Source organism: Cricetulus griseus, chromosome 7, assembly GCF_003668045.3.
Source record: "Cricetulus griseus strain 17A/GY chromosome 7, alternate assembly CriGri-PICRH-1.0, whole genome shotgun sequence".
In the NCBI taxonomy this organism is placed as follows: Eukaryota; Metazoa; Chordata; class Mammalia; order Rodentia; family Cricetidae; genus Cricetulus; species Cricetulus griseus.
In genome coordinates, this window is record NC_048600.1 from 97,235,220 (window position 1) to 97,256,337 (window position 21,118).

A 21,118-nucleotide genomic window follows, 5' to 3' on the forward strand; every position below is an offset into this window, starting at 1 on the left:
AGCTAGTGATGAAGTGATTCAGGCAGTGTGGTGACATAGCCCTGTAAACTCAGCACCAGGAGGCTAAGGTAGAGGAGCTGTGAGCTTGAGGCTAGCCTAGAGTACATACATAGCAAGTTCTAGGTCAACACAAGATATATAGCTGAGCCTGTCAGCATACAAACATTGAAAGTTAGGGCAAAAACTGGACCTGGCACCGAATATAGAAAAGGCAGAGAGCAGTGGCCATTGTTAGGTCCCACATTGTGTTCATATAGAGTTCTGTTGTTAGCACAGATCTGTGGCCAGCATTCAGCAGCAAGTAAGTAATCAACTGTGTTGTGTTGTTCAGATCTCTGTTCATATATGTTTGTTTGTTTGTTTGTTTGTTTGTTTAGTAAGATTGTCTAGGCCAAATGTAGTGGCACACGCCTTTAATCCCAGCACTTGGGAGGCCAAGGCAGGTCAATCTCTGTTAGTTTGAGGCCAGCCTGGTCTACAGAGCAAGTTCCATAGTAGACAGACTCTGTCTCAAAAAATAAACATATAGACAAATAAAAGAGATATTATCAGACAGACCACTTGGATTTCAGAAATAATTACCACTTTGATACACACTTAGTACTACCTAATAAAATGAAAAAAGGAAATGTAAGTTAATTTTGTCTGTTCTTCAACCAAATATAAAATAGCTCTAGAATTTATTTTTAGAACAAAACAGACATCGAGGTGTTCCAGGAGCACTCTGGTTCCATTGACTGTTGTTCTCACTCACCTCCACTGTTCATATTTCAGTATGTTCTGAGGGTTGTGTTACATCTGGATTTCTTTCTCTCTTCGGTTTTCATTCCTGTGTGTTTCATTGCCATTTTCCATTTTGCAGATTGTCCCACATCATCTCATTCTACTAAAACTGTCTCCCCATCACCTGCCTTTCTTGACGAAGACGAATTCAGTGATTTTATGCAGGGACCTGTTGAGGTTCCCACTTGTGGGCCCCCTTCCACGGCCGGTCCCTTTCAGTCTTTCCTCCCCACAACCCCACTCGGCCAGTTGCACACACAGAAGGCTGGAGCACAGCCTCTCCCTCCAGGTCAGGTTCCAGTGTCTTTTGCCTTACATGGTGGCCCTGGGCAAATTCCTTGTTTCTCTGCTGCTTCAGCTTCACACAGTGTGCAAAAAGCAGGTAACTCTAGTGTTATTATCGAAGTGTTAAGATATTGTAGGATAATTTATTTCTCTTATTTATGTAGAATTATACAGTGCTATTGGCAAAGAAACGTGGTATGTTATTTGTGAGAACCATCAACAGCTACCAATGCTAGGCTAGATGAAGTTTTTGCATCTTCATTTGCTAGAAAGTGATTTAAAACCTTTTGCTGTTGTGTTAGAAACAGGTGAAACCACCAGAAAACTTTAAAAGCAAACTGACTTCTTAAGATTATGCTTTTGCTTGGGAAAAAAAGAATCACTGATATAGTGTTAAAATAATGCTATAGAGAGAACGCCATTAAAAAGTAATCTTTCAGGGCCAATGAGATGGCTCAGAAGGTAATGTGCTTGCCACCAAGCCTGATGACCTGAGTTTATCCCCAGAACTCACACTCTGGAAGGGGAGAAGTGACTCCTATAAGTTCTCACTTTCACATATGCACCAACATACACACACAAAGAGAAATAAATCACACCCTTTTAAAGTGTGATATCTTAGCCAGCTATGGTATACACATCTGTAATTCATTCCTTGAGTCATGGAGGCAGAAAAATCAGGAGTTCGAGCTACATAGTTCAAGGCAGCCTGGGCTACACAAGACCCTGTTTCAAAATGGAAGGAAAAAAAAGGAAGGAAGGGAGGAAGGGCAGAAGAAAGGAAGAAAGGAAGAGAAAGAAAAAGAAAAGAAGGACTCCATCTAAGAAGGATGTGGTGACCGTGTCTGTAATTCCAGTACTAGGCAGACAGAGGTATCAGACCTGCTCAGGTTTGAGGCCAGCCTTCTGCAGTGACATGTTTTATCCTTGGACAAGTCTTTAAACATTTCTGTACTTCCATTTTAATCATTTGTGAAATCATGGGGCAGGCACAGTCTATCTCAAGACAGAGTGTGCTGGGAAGTGTCCTGGGAGACCTGTTTGTAGTCTTTAAGACTTCGTCATTTGACAGATGTGGAAAACAGGCCAGTCAGGTCTCCCACTAGTTAGACACTGTCTGTGTCTGGGAGCTTGCCGAATTCCCACAGCATGCCCCCCCTCACTGCATGGGTCTACCTCCTGTGGCATGGAATCCCTGAGAACCAAGTAGGGTAATTATGTTGAGTTCCCCCAAACCTCTGAAGTCTCTCAAATCCTACACCAATGGTAACAATTGAATTACTATATAATTCCATGCTCTGTGGGAGTTTTTCCCCTGAGAACATGAGGGTGGGAAGGGATGGTGACAAGATTGGGATATGTAAGTCATACACAAGTAATCCTTCATGCTGTTTGTTTAGGCCCTTCCTTGGAAGAGAAGCTCCTAGTATCTTGTGATTTAAGTACATCTGGGCAGGAACAAATTAAATTAAACACTCCTGAAGTTGGGCAAAAAGCCATAGTCCCAGGTTCCAGTAAGAACTGCCCCAGTTTAATGGCCCGTAACGGGGGTGCCGTAGATGGATGTGTAAGTGGTCTCACCACTGCAGAGGCAGAAAAGACTTCAGACCAAAACCTGCCGAATGGAGAGAGTGGTGAGCTCCTGCAACATTCAGCACAAACTTTGTTTAACCAACTGCCGCTCAGCCGCTAACACTTGAGCATTAATCTTAAAATGGATGCTGCTTGATTGTGCTAATTCAGATTTTGCTTAAAAACATTTATGCAGTCTTTTCTCCAATTAACCTCTAAGATTTTGCTCTGAATTCTTTGAACAACTGTATTACTCCTCTTCAAATGATTTTGATAAGCCTGTTTCCTAATCGGAATCACTCCTAATCTAAAATTTCCTCTCATTTGACAACAGTTCCCTTCTGGTTCATCTCATGCTCTCTGGTTTTTGGTAAAAGTTAAACAGTTTATCTGTAACTGAAAAAGTCACCAATGAAAATGCAGTCTTTCTGTCTGAGCTAAATTGTCTGTGCTGTGACCTAAAAGATCCAGATTCACACACTCGGCCCACAGCACTGGAGAAAGTCAAGCAGGTCTTTGAGCTGCAGTGGACTGTACACTCAGTAGCCACATGGCCATAGGTCCTGTTCTCAAAACACAAAAGCTAAATCCATATTTTAACTGGAGATGAAGCAGGATATGGGCAACCCTGGAGACAAACCCAAGGGGGATATTTTACACACGTAATTTTAAGCCACTGTCTATTGTGTTTTCCCCATAACTTGTCAAACACATTAAATGGTGCATGCCCCCGGTGACTCCGATTATTGATTTGGTACCTAATACTCTCTCTTTATGTTTTAATTCATAGTGACTGCACAAGAGTTGCTGGAAACCAAGTGCTTATATTATGTTGGTGACTTTTCTAGTGACTGCAGCTAGTGCTCCTCTTTGTAAAAAACAGTGGCTTTTCTCTTCTCCAGATCATTAACCATCCTTACCTTCTAGGGGTGGCCGTGTTTCCCTCTCAGGATCCTGTTCAGCCCAGAATGCCTCCTTGGATTTACAATGAGAGTTTGGTTCCAGGTAAAGTAAAGATGCTTTGCCCAGCATTCCCCTCTTAGATATGTTACTTTAAATATTATAGAAGTATTTCTAAATATTTACTGTCATGGTTACAAAATATGCAGAAGGAATTGTTACTTATATTTTTTTTCCTGTGGAGTATAGAAAACTAAATAAACTTCATGTGGGCTGGGCATGGTTATGCAAGCCTTTACTCTCAGCTCTTAGCAGGCAGGGGCAGGTGGCTCTCTGTGAGTTCCAGGACAGCCAGGACTACACAGTGAGACCCTGTCTCAAAAAAAAAAAAAAAAACAGGAGAGAGAGAGAGAGACTACTTTATTGAGAGTGGCAAGGTGGCTAATGGGGCAAAGGCCAAGCAATTAGAGTTATTGTGTCTTAAATGATTATATGATCAGATACTTGTTTCAAAGACTATTAATAACCTATCAAGAATCACGCTATTGGGGCTGAAGTGATTTGATGGCTCAGTGGTTAAGAACTTGGCTGCTCTTCCAGAAGACCTGGGTTCAAGTCCTAGAACCCACATAATGACTCACAACCACATTCCAGTTCCAGGGCACCAGACACCATCTTCTGGCTTCTGCAAGCACCAAGCACACATGTAGTACACAGATTTACATGCAGGCGAAACACATACAAATTTTAAAAATATCTTTTTTAAAGAATCACACTAGTATGTTTAAGACTTTCTCAATTTATATGGATTGTAAGTGTATTTTTTTCTGATGGTCTTATGAAACTATATAAAATGAAAGATTGGGTAGCATCGTTTTCTACATTGGAAAGTAGAGTGAGTTTGTTTGTTTTTTTCATGTGTAGTTTTATTGCTGAGCTGAAGAAATGGCTAAAATGAATTGTGTGGTAGTCCTTAGTGGATACCAGACAGTGGTATGTTTAAGCCATGATCAATAAACACAGAAACAGCGGTCCTCTCATCAGCAGATGCTGTGGTTAGTAAGTCACAGCTGCTTGGTTTGCTGCTCAGCGCCTTGCAAGCTGGAGGTGATGTCCGCTAGCTCATCAGTGCTCAAGGGTGGTACAAAGTTATTCTCCACTTGAGTAAATCAACCTTGATGCAAGATCTCTACAGGAGAATTTCTTTCTGGAAGGAACTGGTAATATCTACTTTTTATTGTGATCATACAACCATAAATCAAAAACTAGATATTCTCCCAAACCTACAGAAACTAGCTCTTAGTGTATTTTTTTTTAGTTCTGTCCATTTTCTGATAGTTTGCAGATAGTTTCCATACACATGCGTGCATCCTTTCCCAGTCAAGTCTGTGGAAGTCAGAGGACAACTTATGGGAATAGGTCCTCTCCTTCCACCTTGTGTGTTCCAAGAATTGAACTCAGGTCATCAGGTGCCTTTCCCCACTGAGTCAGATGCCAACTAAATTAAAGCAATTTGACTTTAGATTATTCTTTTATACCAACAATGGCAACAACAAAGTCAATCACCTGCAATGCGTTTGCATTTGTCATCTGGTCTTTCTTTTAATAGATGCCTATAAGAAAATTTTAGAAACTACAATGACTCCAACTGGAATAGATACTGCTAAACTTTATCCCATTCTGATGTCATCTGGACTTCCCAGGGAAACTCTCGGACAGATATGGGCCTTAGCCAATCGGACTACACCTGGCAAACTTACTAAGGAAGAGCTTTATACTGTTCTCGCCATGGTAGCAGTAACACAGGTAGACTGTGTGTCTTATGTTAGAACAGTGTGTTGTTACCACAGGTTGAAAGGGTGTGAACCCTTTTTTCACTACCGCCTTGTAGATCTCCTTGTACATTAAAATTTAGATCATTTGTGAGAAAGTGTTTCAAAAATGTATAGTTCATATAATGCACATCCTAGCAAGTTATTCTTTTGTTTGAAAGTGAAAGTAATTGATGAAATCAACTTCTGCCCTTGTTTAGAATTCCTTAAAATATACTTAGCCTGGCCCGGCAGTGGTGGTGCATACCTTTAATCTCTGTGAGTTCAAGGGCAGCCAGAGCTACACATTGAAACCTTGCCTTGAAAAACAAACAAAAAGTATAGTTAGCCTAGTAACAACTTTTCTTATGTTTTGGAATTAGTTTAAGTTATTTGAGTTTAGCAAATTAACCAAACTTACCAGACAGAAAATGTCACAGTCGGTGTGTGCTGGTGTTGTCTAAGTATTAGCATTGGAGTTTTAAATGGGGATAGTTAGATGAAATAAATAGGTCCACGTTTGCTGTGTGAAAGGATGGCCTTGTATAATTACATTTTTAGAAGTAGAACAGTAGTGGATCCTGCTGCATTGTCCTTTCTACTTTTCTCCTGGTATCAGATCCGTGTATTTGAGGAGTCAGTCAAAGAGAGTGAGACAACAGGAAAGCTATGTGTAGGTCTCTCTTGCACAGAATTTGACATGGTCTGCAGTCAGCTAAAATGTTTTCATTTCCTGATGTTCCTGTAGAGGGGCGTTCCTGCCATGAGCCCTGATGCTTTGAGCCAGTTCCCAGCGGCTCCCATTCCCACCTTAAGCGGCTTTCCTCTGGCTCTGCCTACCCCAGTGAGCCAGCCGACTGCAATGCCCTCTGTCCAAGCAGGCTCCATGCCCCTCAGCCTTGGACAGCCCATCATGGGCATTAACCTTGTTGGACCAGTGGGTGGAGCTGCAGCACCAACTTCCAGTGGCTTCATGACAGCCTACCCATCAAATCAGGTAAACGGAGAAGCTTTGTGTGTGCTAGATCATTCCTGAAAGTGCATGTGGATAGCTTTCCTTCCAGAGATACAGTCTGCTGGATTATGGTGGGCACTTGATGTGAAAATTAAGCGGTGTGGAGACAAAGGTGTGGTCACCAATGAGCTCTCACCTACAATGCTCAGGGTCCTAAGTTTTACCCTAACTCTGCAAGAAATAATTTTCAAGTATTAAGATAACACAAATTTTAATTGTTTATTTTTATTTGTTTTTAACTATTCTTTAATCACACAAAATATTTGTTGAGAATTAAGGTATTTTCTACAATGGAAAGCAGTGAAGGAAGACTCAATTCCAACCTCTGGTCTTCTGCACATGGCACACACACATACAGAGAGAGAGAGATTGAGTTAAGGCCAGATGTGTAGTCCACACCTTTGATTTCAGCTTTCAGGAGGCAGAGGCAGTAATCTCTGAATTTGAGGTCATCCTGGTTTACTTAGAAAGTTCCAGGCCAGCCAGGACTGCATGGTGTCTTAGTTAGGGTTTCTATTGCTGCAACGAAGCACCATAACAAAAAATGAGTGGGAGAAAAAAGTTTATTTGGCTTACATTTCCACATTGCTGTTCATGATTGTAGGAAATCAGGGCAGGAACCTAGAGGCAGGAGCTGATACAGAGGCCATGGAGGGGTGCTGCTTACTGGCTTGCTCACCCTGCTTTCTGACAGAACCCAACACCACCAGCCCAGGGATGGCACCACCCATCATGGACTGGGTCCTCCCCCATTGATCACTAATTGAGAAAATGCCTTACGACTGGATCTCATGGAGGCATTTTCTCAATGAAGGCTCCTTCTTCTCTTATGACTCTAGCTTGTGTCAAGTTGACACACAAAACCAGCCAGTATACATGGTGAGATTCTGTCTCAAAAAAAAAGATTAAAAATTTTCACTTCTTAAATGAGCACACCAATATTTCTAATGTGCAGATATTTGAAGTCAGTGACCATGTAAGGAAAGTGACAAATCCTGCAGGTTTGTTGGCACAACTGTTTGAAAACACACCCATGTCTTCAGAGATAGTAACTAAGGTTAGCACAGATAGACATATCAGCAGTAACTCTTCTTGTTAGGTAAAACATACTGCTCATCATGAAGAAAGTGTTCAATGGATTTCAGTTTCTCCATATAGTGGAATGTAGTCATTAAAATTAACAAAATAGATCTGCATTTATGGCATGGAAGGATGAGCCTGTTGTGTAATTACATTTTTAAAGTACTGAACAGTGTAGTGTGAGCTTGTTCCATAAAGCAAATGGACCGTGAACAGTCTGCTGCTACTCTGGGTATTAACCTAGGAGCCTGTGTTTGCTTCATGCATGTGTATGACTGGGTACCAAGGGCTCATGTTGTGTCTGTTCACAAACATTGCTGTCGGCATTGGTTTGCTGCCAGCAACCTAACAATGTAATCCAGCTACTTTAAAAATATTCAGAGGTTAGCTATTTGGACCAGTCTCTTTACATTTATACCAGAGAATACTTTAAAATATGGAACAGAATTCTTGCCTTAAGCACTTTTGTTGTTAGATCTCAATTATGTTCTTGCCTGGAGCAATATATGCTCAGTGGTAGAATGCTTGCCTAATATGCACAAGACTCTGTGTGCACCTCCAGCACAGTGCATGTGCATTCTCTCTCTCTCTCTCTCTCTCTCTCTCTCTCTCTCTCTCTCTCATACACACACACACACACACACACACACACACATACACACACACACTATGTGTGATTATGAAATTAGGCAGTTGTAACTAAATTGAGCAATTAAGTGATAGTCTCTGAGATTGCTGCTTGGAGAGCAGTTATTTGCTTTGGCAGTCTTGTGTTCCCTAGGTAAATATCCTTTCTGTACTGACTAGTTTTATGTCAGTTTGACACAAACTAGAGCTATCTGAAAGGTCCCAATTTAGAAAATGCCCCCATAAGAGCTGGTTATAGGACATTAGTGATTGAAGGGGGAGGGCCCAGCCCATTGTGAGTGATGACATGCCTGGGCTGGTGGGCCCGGGTTCTATAAGAAAGTAGGCTGAGCAAGCCATGAGAATCAAGCCAGTAAGCAGCACTCCTCCATGGCCTCTGCATCAGCTCCTGCCTCTAGGTTCCTGCCCTGTTTGAGTTCCTGTCCCGAATTCCTTCAATAATGAATAATGATATGAAAGTGTAAGTCAAATAAACCCTTTTCTCCCTAAGTTTCTTTGGTCATGGTGTTTCATTACCGCAATAGTAACCCTAACTCTAAGATACTTTCTAAATCTAGGTGGGAAAGACAGAAGAAGATGACTTCCAGGATTTTCAAGATGCTTCCAAGTCAGGATCCCTAGATGATTCTTTCACTGACTTCCAAGAGGTGCCTGCTTCCTCAAAAACAAGTAATTCCCAGCATGGAAACAGGTAGAAATGAGTTAAATATATTTAACATTGAATTTTATCATTAGGGGAAGGGCATCCATGGTATAAGAAGCCTGAAAACAAGTGTCCTGTCCAAAGAGCAGTTATATACCTATTTCTCTCATGTGCCTGGGCCATCCTCTGCCTTCATACTTTTATTCTCTGCTGCTGTGCTCTGCTGTCCACTTGAACTTTGGTGTAACGAGTCTTTCTCTGTCCCACCAGCCAGCTCCCAAATAATGACATGGAGACTTCTTATTAATTATAAAAGCTTAGCCAAAAGCTTAGGGTTATTTCTAACCAGTTCTTATACCCTGAACTAACCCATATCTTTTAATCTACATTCTTTAACGTAGCTTGGTTACCTTGACTTTGTAATACCCATGCTGCTCGACTCTATCCTTCTTCCCAGCATCCTCTATGGCTGGAAATCCTGCATAGCTATTGGATGTTCAGCTTTTTATTAAACCAATCACAATGACACATCTTCACACAGTGTAAAGAAATATTCTACAACACTTTGGCTCCTCCCCTTCCTTCCAGTATACACTTGCTTGTCATATTTATGCCTGATTTGTGGAGCAGGGTGTGATGATGCATCCCTTTAAAGGAGGCAGAGTCAGGTGGATCTTTGTGAGTTCAAGGCCAGCCTGGTCTACTTAGTGAGTTTCAGGATAGCCAGAGCTACATAGAGAAAAACCTGTCTAAAAAGGAGGAAAGAAAGAGGCAGGGGGGAGAAAGAAGGAAAGAATAGAAGGGAGGGAGGGAAGGAGGGAGGGAGGGAGAGAGGGAGGGAGGGAGGGAGGGAGGGAGATAACAACAACAAACCTGACTTGTGACAGCTGAGTGCTTGTACCACAAGGCTTTGAATTCTTTCATTATATCCAGTCTTCAGCTATTGAAAAAAGTTTTAACAGGAACATGTAATTTTATATTTTTTAGTAGTATGCTATGCCCTGATTTTCCATGAAAATCATAATTCAGGGCTCTGGACTTTAATAATTCATTTATCATTTTTTTCTCATCAATGGCTTTTGACCTCCAGATTTCTGCTTGTTTGCATACATATACACAAACATTTCACTTAGGTTTTTCTCTAGAGCAATGGTTTTCCACTTTCCCAATGCTATAACCCTTTAATACAGTTCCTCATGATGTGGTGACCCCCCCAACCATAAAATTATGTTCATTACTACTTCATAACTGTGATTTTGCTACTGTTATGAATTGTAATGTAAATATCTGTTTCCCAATGTTCTTAAGTAACCTCTGTAAAAGGGTTGCTAGCTCCCACCAAAGGGGTTGTGACTCACAGGTTGAGAACCATTGCTCTAGAGCTGGTCATTGGTTCAGTCAGTATTTGTCCTCTCTTCCCATACTTACTCTCTGTTTAGGTAATTCTTCTAGAGATTGGGATACCAGGCAGAGTACACAGAAGGGATGGTTTCTGTTATGCAGAACACATCTGTGTTTCTTTTATGTTCCTGTTTATATAGCTGGTATCATATAGTTGGTATCATAACTAGTCAGCCCTCCCTGCATAACACAGAAACTAAAGATAGGCATGATAGAGGATTTTTCAGATCAGGAACAGAAATTACTCTTCTGAGTATAAGAATATATCATACACTAGATAATGGTGATGCACACCTTTAATCCCAGCACTTGGGAGGCAGAGGCAGGTGGATCTCTCTGAGTTTGAGTCCAGCTTGGTCTACAGAGTGAGTTCTAGGACAGCCAGGGCTGTTACACAGAGAAACCCTGTCTCAGGGGGGAAAAAAAGAAGAAAAATATATCATACAAGTTGGGCAGTGGTAGCGAATGCTTTAATCTCAGCACTCAGGAGGCAGAGGGAGGTGGATTTCTGTGAGTTCCAGGACAGCCTGATCTACACAGAGAAACCGTGCCTAAAGAAAGAAAGAAAGAAAGAAAGAAAGAAAGAAAGAAAGAAAGAAAGAAAGAAAGAAAGAAAGAAAAAAAGAAAGAAGAGAATATATCATACACAGTTGGCTATGGTGGCTCACTTGTAATTGCACTTGAAATCCCAACACTTAAGAAGCTGAGGAGGAGACGGACCATGAATAAAAAGCCAGTCTGGGCTACAGTGTGAGTCCCTGTCTCCAAAAACAACAGAAACATATACCAAAATGTATGCAAGCAACATGTAGTGTCTAGTAGTGTAATGCCAGCATGTGCATCACACCTCTCCTAGACAAAGCATTCCATCACATGTCTACCTAGATCTCCTCCTCCAAATAAACTTTACACATACAATCTGCACATTCCCATCTGAATGACTCAGGCAAGGCATCTCAAATTTACTGCAAATTTAATTTCCTACTGAGAGACAAATATTCGTTACATCACCATTACTAATCTTCCTTGGTCCATAATACCACACCCAAACACCAGTGGCCGGTCTCTCTCTGTCTCTCTCTCTGTCTCTCTCTCTGTCTCTCTGTCTCTCTGTCTCTCTCTCTCTCTCGTTGTCTTTGCCTGGTATGGCAAAGCAATCCATTTTCATGAAGTTCACACTCCAACCTGCCAGAGAGACTTGCTTCTCACTATTTATTCCCTTTGAAGCTTCCTGACATTTGTACTTTCTCTGACCCTCAACCTGGAAAACCTTACCTTATTGGTCTCTCTAGAGTTAATTCAAAAGTTATTTCAAGTCAGGTGGTGATGACCAGCATGCCTTTAGTCCCAGCACTCAGGAGGCAGAGGCAGGTGGATCTCTGAATTTGAAGCCAGTCTGGTCTTCAGAGTAAGTTCCAGGACAGCTAGGGCTACATAGAGAAACCTATCTAAAATTCAAACAAACATTTTCTAACTCCTTCAGCAGCCCATGCCTCTAAGATGAGTTAGCATCCCTCCTTTTCTATAATTGCACCCTAATTGTAATGGCCTATATTTCTCATATTTCACCCCAGTAGTGCTTAGCCATATATAATTGTTAGATGATTATATTATTGTATGTGAACTATAAACTGAGTCCATCAAGTGGGTGGCACATTCCCTTGGGGAAAGGTCTTTTAGTGTATTAAGTCAAAATTTATGGGTAAAAGTTTTAAAATGATAGCCAGACCTGAGATATATGGGGTTTTGACAGGTTTTTATTTTTTATTTTGGGGTTTTTCTTTGTTTATCGGTTGTTTGGTTGTTTTGTTGTTGCTGTTTTCTTGTTTTTCAAAGTGTGTGTGTGTGTGTGTGTGTCTATGTGAATGTATGTCACATGTGTGCAGATGCCCAAGGAGGCCCCAAGAGGGCATTAGATCCCCTGGCGCTGAATTAAAGGCAGTTGTGAGCTGCCTGACATTGGAGCTAGAAACTGAAGTTGGGTGCTCTGGAAAAGCAGGAAGTGCTCTTAACAATTGAGTAATCTGGTTGTTTTGTTTGTTTTTCCTTTTCTTTCTTTCTTTCTTTCTTTCTTTCTTTCTTTCTTTCTTTCTTTCTTTTTTTTATTTTGAGAAAGGGTTTTTACTATATAGTCCTGGCAGGCCTAGAACTTGCTGGGTCAACCAGGTCAGCCTTGAACTCATAACTCTCCTCCTGCCTCTACCTCTTTAAAGTGCTAAGGACCACCGTGCCCAGCTGCTGCTGGCATTGTTTGCTGTATTGTCTTCATGTCATTTACCTTCGTGTACAGCTGCACATGTGACTTTTACAGCTTCCATTTCATACCTCCATGTTTCCCTTTTGCAGGGGTGCAGGGGTAGAGACAGGTTTCTCTGGCAGTCCTGGTACTCACTCTTGTTGACCAGGCTGGCCTCGAACTTCTGCTGCCTCTGCCTCCCAAGCACTAGGATTAAAGGTGGGCGCCACCACTACATCCAGTGCCATGTTTTCCCTGAATGAAATAGTTTTCTCTTGTCTAAAGAGAATATGAGAGCACTTGCCCTCTCATATTCATTCAGCATGTTTACTCAGTAGCTATTTTGTAGCAGACGCTGGGGTAAAACACAAGAAATAGAGACCAAAACTCGCAGTTACTGTGTATGGAAGCTCTACTTCATCAGGTACCTATCCTTTAGAGCTCTCATGGCTCAGTCTGAATTGCATGTCTGTGGAATCTGCATGTTCAGACAGCTGAAATTGGGAAATATTCAGAAAAAAATCATGTATCTACTGAAATGCACAAAGTCTGCTATCTTTATCTCTAAGCAGTACTGCACACTGGCTGTGTGCAGAGCTTGTACAGTGCTAGGTGCTGTAACTAACTAGGAGACTGATTTTCAGGTGTTCAGAGGGTGCAAGTACTGCACTGATCGTACTGGGGACATCTGTATGTGAATTCTCTAGAATATGATAACCCATAGTCTGTCTTGTGAATTTATTTTAAAAGCAGCCTGTTGAGTCATAATATGAATAACTAAGCCTAGAGAATCCACCTTGGTCAGTGTCTGAAAGCAGAAAATGGGCATTATTTGTCAGAAAAGATGACAAAACAAAGTGTTCAGTGGTAGACTGGGGTGGAACGTGTCATGCCAGAGAAGGAAAGACAGACAAGGGAACAAATGACTACGACACAAAATTTATTTGGGAAGAGGCCTGTGGAGGGGAGCTCTCTAGTCCAAGAAACCAGAGAGCTCGCCACCACCTACAGGCTGAGCAATTATGGGATAGAAAGGGAGAGACATAAGAGGACTGAATTTCTCTTTTGGGAGACTGTTGTTAGGGATAGCTATGGAAATAGGTGTTTGGTGTGTGAGAGAACATTAGGCAACCCATAACCATATCTGTGGCCACCATTACAGGAGGGTTGACAGGGTGGAGAGGGCAAGAATCTAGAAAAACAAGTTGCTTTAGTTCTGAGAGCCAAATTACTTCAGTTCCTGCAACTGCTGTGTTTAGCCAAAATGGAGAAGCTTTATCCAGTAGAGCAGCGTGGCTGACAAAGAGCAGTGTTAATTGGTGAGAACACAGCAGTTAAGGGTAACCCTGTTGTGGGGAGCCTTGTGATCTATGGTCTAGCCTGTACCACATCTTCAGAAAAAGAAACAGCTTCAAGAAGGGCTTTTGCTGCTCAGAGAGCAGCAGCAGCGTGGAAGCACTGTGCTCCTGACTCAGTTCTGATGTCAAAGAGAGAGCATCCCAGGCCTGAAAGCACCAACATACTTGGGTGGGGTGGGGTGACCGGGGATCCAGTCATACAGATGTGGCTCTAAGACAGAAAGTTGTTACAAAGTTGAAGCACCAGGACCCTGGGGTTTGGTTCATTTGTTTCATTTTGCTGAGAACTGAGCCCTTTTTTTTTTTTTTTTTTTTTTTTATGGGTTGTTTGTTGAAACAGGGTCTCTATATTACATAGCCCTGGCTGTCCTGAAACTCACTAAATAGACTAGGCTGGCCTCAAAAAAGATCTGCCTGCTTCTGCCTCTCAAGTGCTGGGATTAAAGATATACACCAATACACTCTACTCTAAGCATTTCTTTATAGATTTTTATATTTAGCAGAACGAGAAAATGTCTGTGTAAGGAATCTAAAATAGGAGTCTTTTCTATCACATACTAGAAAACTTGTGTTTGGGACAAGGAATTCATTTCTGAATTCTATTTACCCCCTTGTAAAACTTTGATGCAAATGTTTTAAAATCACCACCACCACCACCACCACCACCACCACCACCACCACCACCACCACCACCACCACCTAGTACAATGTTTGTTTATGAAAAGGTCCACTGCTCTAGTCCAGCAATCTGAAAGCCTGGAGCAGTGACCCTTCCCCCCTTCCTTCATTTCCTTTCTAGCACCAATTCTTTACGGACTAAGCCAATTAAATTAAGACTGTGAGGTCAAAACCCAACCATTAAGGAAAAGATACAGTCACCACCCAAGTTAGAATAAAACCCAAATGACACTTCCGGTGTGTGTGTTTGCTCTTCATGATCAAGAGTGACTTTACCTTGTCTAGACACTTCGGCTGGAATGGTGGTCTCTTATTCCTAACATCTGCCATGGCCATATGGAAGTAGCTTCTCTGGAGAAAAACAAATGTGTTGCTCAATGACCAGGTTATCAGTCTTGCCTTTCAATGGAATGCAGATTCTTACATTTTAAAACAATGTGGCCCTCTCACTTGAGTACTTCCCTTAAAGAACAGAAATGACTGTTTTCATGTATAAAACAGATAATAACTGCTATATATAACTGGCATAAACACTCTGATGGTGATTACAGCCTTCTTTTAAAAAATAATAGCTCCAGAGAAGGGACTGGAATGGAACACTGATTTGTGGTGTGCATATAATTAGTGTGTGTCAACTTTCTGCAAGGGAACTGAATTCTGTTGATTTCCATCAGCGCTATTTCATTACCCTGCAGTCTCTTTTTGTCCAGTCCTGTGAATATAATTTTAATATTAATTACATTCAATTAAATGTCACATTTAGTAGAAAGATTTTGCCACTGAGCTTTAAAAAGACCATAGCTAAAATTGGAGGGTTCCGAAAAGCAGGCAGGCCATCCAGCTTCCTGGGCTTTTTGTCCTTAAACACCAATTACCTGTATTGCTATGCACATTATGGACAATGAGCTATAGTTTAATTATTTATGGGATTGTAAAAGCATCCCCCTACATGTATAGATGATAAGCTATTACATTTGTCAAGATCAGATAGCAGCAGCTGTGTGGCAGGGATGTGAAATTTAAATATTCAATGCCTGTCAGTCTTGAAACACGGTAGACCCCATTACCATGCATGCAGGACATCCTGGTTTTCGCCTTGGTTGTGGACCACTGATAAGAAGATTTAAATGACTGTGGAAAGGCTTTTGCTCCAGGCCAGAGACCTCAATAGAAATCCATTTCTATATCTTGTGCTGTGGTATTGACTGACACTAGCTGGTGGTGAAATGCAGCCATTCATATGTAAAGGTTGTTCTTCCAGGGAACTGCCTGGGTCTGATAAGAGAAAAGAAGCAAAGCTTCTATAGTGTGTTTAAGCTTTCCAAGAATCACCCGTGCAGATGCTACTCATTACACTGTTTTTCCATCAAAAAAAAAAAAAAAAAGTCCACAGATAAAACTATCTTCAGTCTAATTTTGAAGTGATTGTTGTTTTGCTAGAAAGATAGCTCTTTGGGACCACAAGTGTGATCCCTGTAAAAATGTTCATTCTCTTACCTCTGTGGTTGCTTATCAGATGTCTGCACTTCTGCACAATGATCAAAAGCAGAATTTACATCTTGACTTGAACAACATTTTACAAATATTTTTTCAGTCTGAACCCATTTTAGAGAAGTCTTAGGTTGTCATTTATCTTTAAATATTAAACATACATGTTTGATGGAATTCACTATTAAATTATTGTGAACTGTAAGTTAAAATGGCAGGAAGTTGTCATTCTGTAATGATCTATTTTTCAGTGCCTTTTTGGTTTAAACAGGTGCTTAGACACCGTCAGTGCAGATGTCACCCCTCCTCAGTCAAAAAATCATTACTTGAGTGTTAATATTTATTTTCAAGAAAAGGGACATTGCTTGTAATCGTTTGTGGAGTTTATATATAGTTTCTAACCTTTAAAGCAGAAAGCCATAGAGCTAGGGACACAGCCCAGTTGGCAGCCTACTTGCACAAGCCCTGGGTTTGATCCCCATCACACTGCTGTAGTCCCAGCATTCAGGAGGTAGAGGCAAGAGGGTCAGGAACTTGGTATCTTCCTCAGCTACATGAAGGATACATGAGACATAGTCTCCCTCCTTTGAAAAGCTTACATTCTTTAGTGTTTGTGAGGTGGCAGGTGGGCACTTGTGTGCCACAGCATGCATGTGGAGGTCAAAGAACTACTTTCAGGGTCAGTTCTCGCCTTCCACCATGTAGAACCTGGCATGGGACCTTTATCCACTAAACTATCACCAGCTGTTTTGGGGGTTTTGTTTGTTTTTTAATGGTAGGAAGGTCTGGAGAGATGACTCCATGGTTATAGTTAAGAGTACTTGCTGCTCTCTTCCATAGTGAGGGAGAGTTGGGAGAATACTCCCTTTCTTTTGGGAAAGGCAGCTGAGAAGAAAAGGCCTGTGGGGGCAAACATTTGGGTGAAAGTAGAAGAAAACAGAAGGACTGGGGGCTAACAAAATGCCTAACCTTGAGTTCCCATCCCTGGGATGCTCAGCTGTTTCCCCTCCTATCCCCCAGATGCCAGTCTGCTTCAGTAAAGCATTTTGGTGTTTGTTTGTTGTTTCCTTTAGCTCCCTCTGCATTTCTGTTTGTGGTCTTTCCCAGGCAGTCTGTCTGCCCCATAGAATGAATACAGCTAACACCAGGTTCAGTTCCATTCCCAGTACCCATGTCAGGCAGCTCATATCTGCTGTGACGACAGCTCCTGGGGAACCAATGCCTTCTTCCAGTCTCTAGGTGTACCTGAATACACGTGGCACACACACACACACACAGACATACACTTTTTTTTTTTAATTTAGATTTTTTGAGACAGGGTTTCTCTGTCTAACAGCCCTGGCTATATGAACTCGCTCTATAGACCAGGCTGGCCTCAAACTCACAGAGATCCGCCTGTGTCTGCCTCCCGAGTGCTGGGAGTAAAGGCTTGTGCCACCACTACCCAGCTGACATACACATTTTGTTTGTTTTGAGACAGGGTCTCCTATGTAGCTCTGGATGTCCTGGAATTCACTATGCAGACCAAGCTGGCCTTGAACTCACAGAGATCTGCCTGCCTCTGCCTCCTGAATTATTGGATTAAAGGTGTATGCCACTATGCCTGACACACATAAGTAATTTTTTAAAAAATTTTTAAAAAGAAATGGAGGCTGGGCATTGGTGGTGTACACCTTTAATCCTAGCACTTGGGAGGCAGAGGCAGGTAGATCTCTGTGAGTTTGAGGTCAGCCTGGTCTACAGAGTGAGTTCCAGGACAGACTCCAAAGCTACAGAGAAAACCTGTCTCGAAAAACCAGAAAGAAAGAAAAAAAGGAAGGAAGGAAGAAGGGAGGGAGGGAGGGAGGAGGGAGGGAGGGAGGAGGGAGGAGGAGGGAGGGGAGGGAGGAGGAGGGAGGGAGGGAGGGAGGAAGGAAGCCAGGCAGAGGTGACACAGGCCTTTAATACTAGACTTAGGAGGCAGAGGATCTCCTAGTTTGAATCCAGTTTGGTCTACAAAGTGAGTTCCAAGACAGAGAAACCCTGTACAAAAGAAAGGAAGGGCAGAGAACTGTGACCTCTAGCTGTGTCCTCAGGCCCGTGTGGTGATGAGGGAGGATTCTTCGGTCTGATCAATAACGTACATTTCCTCCTTCCTCCTAGTACTCCATCACTGCTGATACCACTTCCTGGAACTATAGCCTCCACAGATAAATACTCAGTGTTTAAAGGAATCTCTGCTGACAAGCCCTCTGAAAACCCTGCTTCGTTTGGAGGTAAAAGCAGTTTGTCGGTTGATAAATCTGTGGCCGTAACTTTTAATTAAGTTGTATAAATCTTTACACGGCAGGTTTTTTATTGACTGTATCAGGTGCTGTTCCACCTGTTAAATGTGTGTGCTTCTCTGGCAGACGGCTGGCGTCCTCACTTTAATGAGTTTCTGTCTCTCTGTTGTAGAGTCTGGCGACAAATACAGTGCATTCAGGGAACTTGAGCAAACAGCAGAGAGTAAGCCTTTAGGTAAGTTTGGAGGCCATTTCTCCTTTTTTCTTCTGCTGCATTAGGGGTAAAAGCCAGTGCCTTGTGTGTGCTAGACAAGTTTTTTACCACTGAGCTACATCCTCTAACCCTTTAAGAATCTTTTTGAGGGCTGGGCAGTGGTGGCGCACGCCTTTAGTCCCCGCATTTGGGAGGCAGAGACAGACAGATCTCTGTGAGTTTGAGGCCAGTGTGATCTACAGAATGAGTTCCAGGACAGCAAGGACTATTTCACAGAGAAACCCTGTCTTGACAAGCCAAAAAATAAAAAATACAAAAATACAAAAAGATTTTTGTGTGGTTTTGTTTTTAGTGACATCCATAAACATTCATTTATTGTATATGTGTTTTTAAAGAAAAAAATTTTTTTTTACTTTTTATTATTATTATTATTATTATTATTATTATTATTAATTCAAGTTAGGGAACAAGCTTGTTTCACATGTAAGTCCTCTCTCCTTCTCCCTCCCCTCACCCCCATTCCTTCTCCCCCACCTCCAACCTACCCCCACCCCATCCACCCACCACTCCCCAGGCAGGGTAGGGCCCCCAACAGGGGCTCCACAAAGTCCACCAAATCTTCCTGTGCTGGGCCTAGGCCCCTCCCCATGTGTCCAGAGACAGAGCACATCCCTTCAAGTGGGATGGGCTCTCAAAGTCCGCCCCACACACCAGGGCAAAACGCCAGTCCATTTCCGGAGGCTCCCTGGAGTGCAGGGGCCTCCCCATTGGCATCCATGATCAGGGGGCTGGATCAGTCCCGTACTGGCCTTCCAAAGAGCGTCTGGGGTCGATATGCTTTCCCTTTTTCAGGCCAACTGTTTCTGTGGGTTTCTCCAACCTGGTACAGACCCCTTCGTTCTTCATTCCTCCCTCTCTTCAACTAGGTTCAGATTTCAGCTCAGTGTATTTCTGTGGATGTCTGTCTCTGCTTCCATCAGCCACTGGATGAGGACTCATGTTTGTCTTTTTGTGATTGGGTTACCTCACTCAGGATGGTTTCTTCTAGTTCCATCCATTTGCCTGTGAATTTCAAGATTCCATTGCTTTTTTCTGCTGAGTAGTACTCCATTGTATAAATGTACCACATTTTCTCTTTCCATTCTTCAGTTGAGGGGCATCTAGGTTGCTTCCAGGTTCTAGCTATTACAAACAGAAAAAATATTTTTAAAGAATGGCAAACCAGATGTTATAGCACACACCTGTAATTGTAGTACTTGTGGAGTATAGACAGGAGGATCACAAGTTCAGGACAAATCTAGGTTACATAGCTAATTCCAGGCCAGCCTGGGCTACACAGTAACAGCCTGTCAGTCTCTAGGTAGGCCCAGCTGACTGGGAACTCACAGAGATCCACTTGTCTCTGCCTTTCAAGTGATGGGATTAAAGATGTGTACTACCATTCCCAGCTTAAAAAAAAAAATGACATACTATTTTATGGCACGGTAATGATTGTCATGATATATACTCAGACTTTAGGATTTTAACTCAGAAGTCCTTAATAGTTGTTGCAATGCCTAGTAAGTCTTGTGATAGGCTGAGTAGAGCACTACCTTTCGGAACAGTGCTAATTTGGGGAGCCTTGAAATTACAGTGATGCAGTGTGGCTTGTTTGGGGAGATACTTTTAAAATTTCAGGTAAATGTCAAATCAATGCAGTTTCCTCTGAAAACGGTACATTGCCTTTCACTGGTATCTGCCAGGCAACTTATATACTTTGTCAGAATGCTGTGACTGCTCTATTCTGACATGCCATGGGGCTGCTCACAGCACTTCTGTGAACTGTGCGGAAGGCAGCCACCAGTTTTAATCAGACTTTTAAAATAAGTTCTGGCATGGCGCTTGGCATTATTGTTGTTCTCTCGGTTTCTCATCCATCATTTGGAAAGAAAAACATTGTAGAATAACATTATTCAAGACTGCTCTGGGGCTGGGGAGATGGCTCAGTGGATAAGGGCACTTGCTGCCAAGCCTGGCAACCGGAGTCCTGTAGTTGAAATTTTTTGTCTCGCCCGTTCCCACTGGACTAGTTTCTCTCCTGCCCGCCAGGTCCCCACATCAGCTTATGAAATAGCACTCTGAGGCTTAATATCAATTACAATTGTTGGGCCAATGACTCAGACATTAAATTACAGTTACAATATTTAGTCTATTTGCATTTGGCAAAGTTTTTAAAAATGCTCTATCATCTATCCTATCTTTGTGAGTGTAAAATTTTATATCTAATTTATCTTTTATCATAACTAAGGAAAACTTTAACTATCTGTCTTCAACTCCATTAAAGACCCCAGAAGGATGCAATATTACATAAGTAAACAGGACGTACATTGCAAGCAGTTTCCAAAATTCTAGAAATGACAGAGACATCTGGCTTCCTGGACAGTCACCCAAAGTTCCTCTGCAATGTTGGGACATCTGTTTTTAGCCTACTGGCCTAGAGTGTCTGGCAGATTTCTTAGTGAAGCAGGAAATTTGAAGATCTGTTCTGCCTTGTACTGGCAAAGTTCATCAGTTGCTTTCTTCTGTGTTCTGCAAAATGTCTGGCAGTTTCCTCTGTGAAGCAAGAACTCTGAAGGACCATCCTATCCTATCTTGGCAAGTTTGGCAGTCACTCTCCTGTGGGTCCTGTATGTCCTGTTCATACAGCATACTGTCAAGCAGTTCGAGCAAGAGAAGTTTCTTGCCCAAATGGCTAGCTACACT

The 21,118-nt window shown here is 42.1% G+C and overlaps 1 protein-coding gene across 12 annotated transcripts in view; it reads left to right on the plus strand.

The window, feature by feature from the left end:
* Synrg (synergin gamma) overlaps positions 1-21,118 on the plus strand; it is an 82,157-nt gene that overhangs the window by 19,806 nt on the left and 41,233 nt on the right. For 10 of the 12 annotated variants that reach the window (XM_027426425.2, XM_027426431.2, XM_027426424.1 and 7 more), the window contains 8 exons: positions 863-1,165; positions 2,469-2,702; positions 3,568-3,645; positions 5,150-5,346; positions 6,100-6,348; positions 8,652-8,785; positions 18,041-18,153; positions 18,335-18,397. In XM_027426425.2, the coding sequence (XP_027282226.1) occupies positions 863-1,165; positions 2,469-2,702; positions 3,568-3,645; positions 5,150-5,346; positions 6,100-6,348; positions 8,652-8,785; positions 18,041-18,153; positions 18,335-18,397 (1,371 nt within the window). The remainder of the gene's footprint in view (positions 1-862; positions 1,166-2,468; positions 2,703-3,567; positions 3,646-5,149; positions 5,347-6,099; positions 6,349-8,651; positions 8,786-18,040; positions 18,154-18,334; positions 18,398-21,118) is intronic. The other 2 variants (XM_027426433.2, XM_027426432.1) reach the window with 1 other exon arrangement.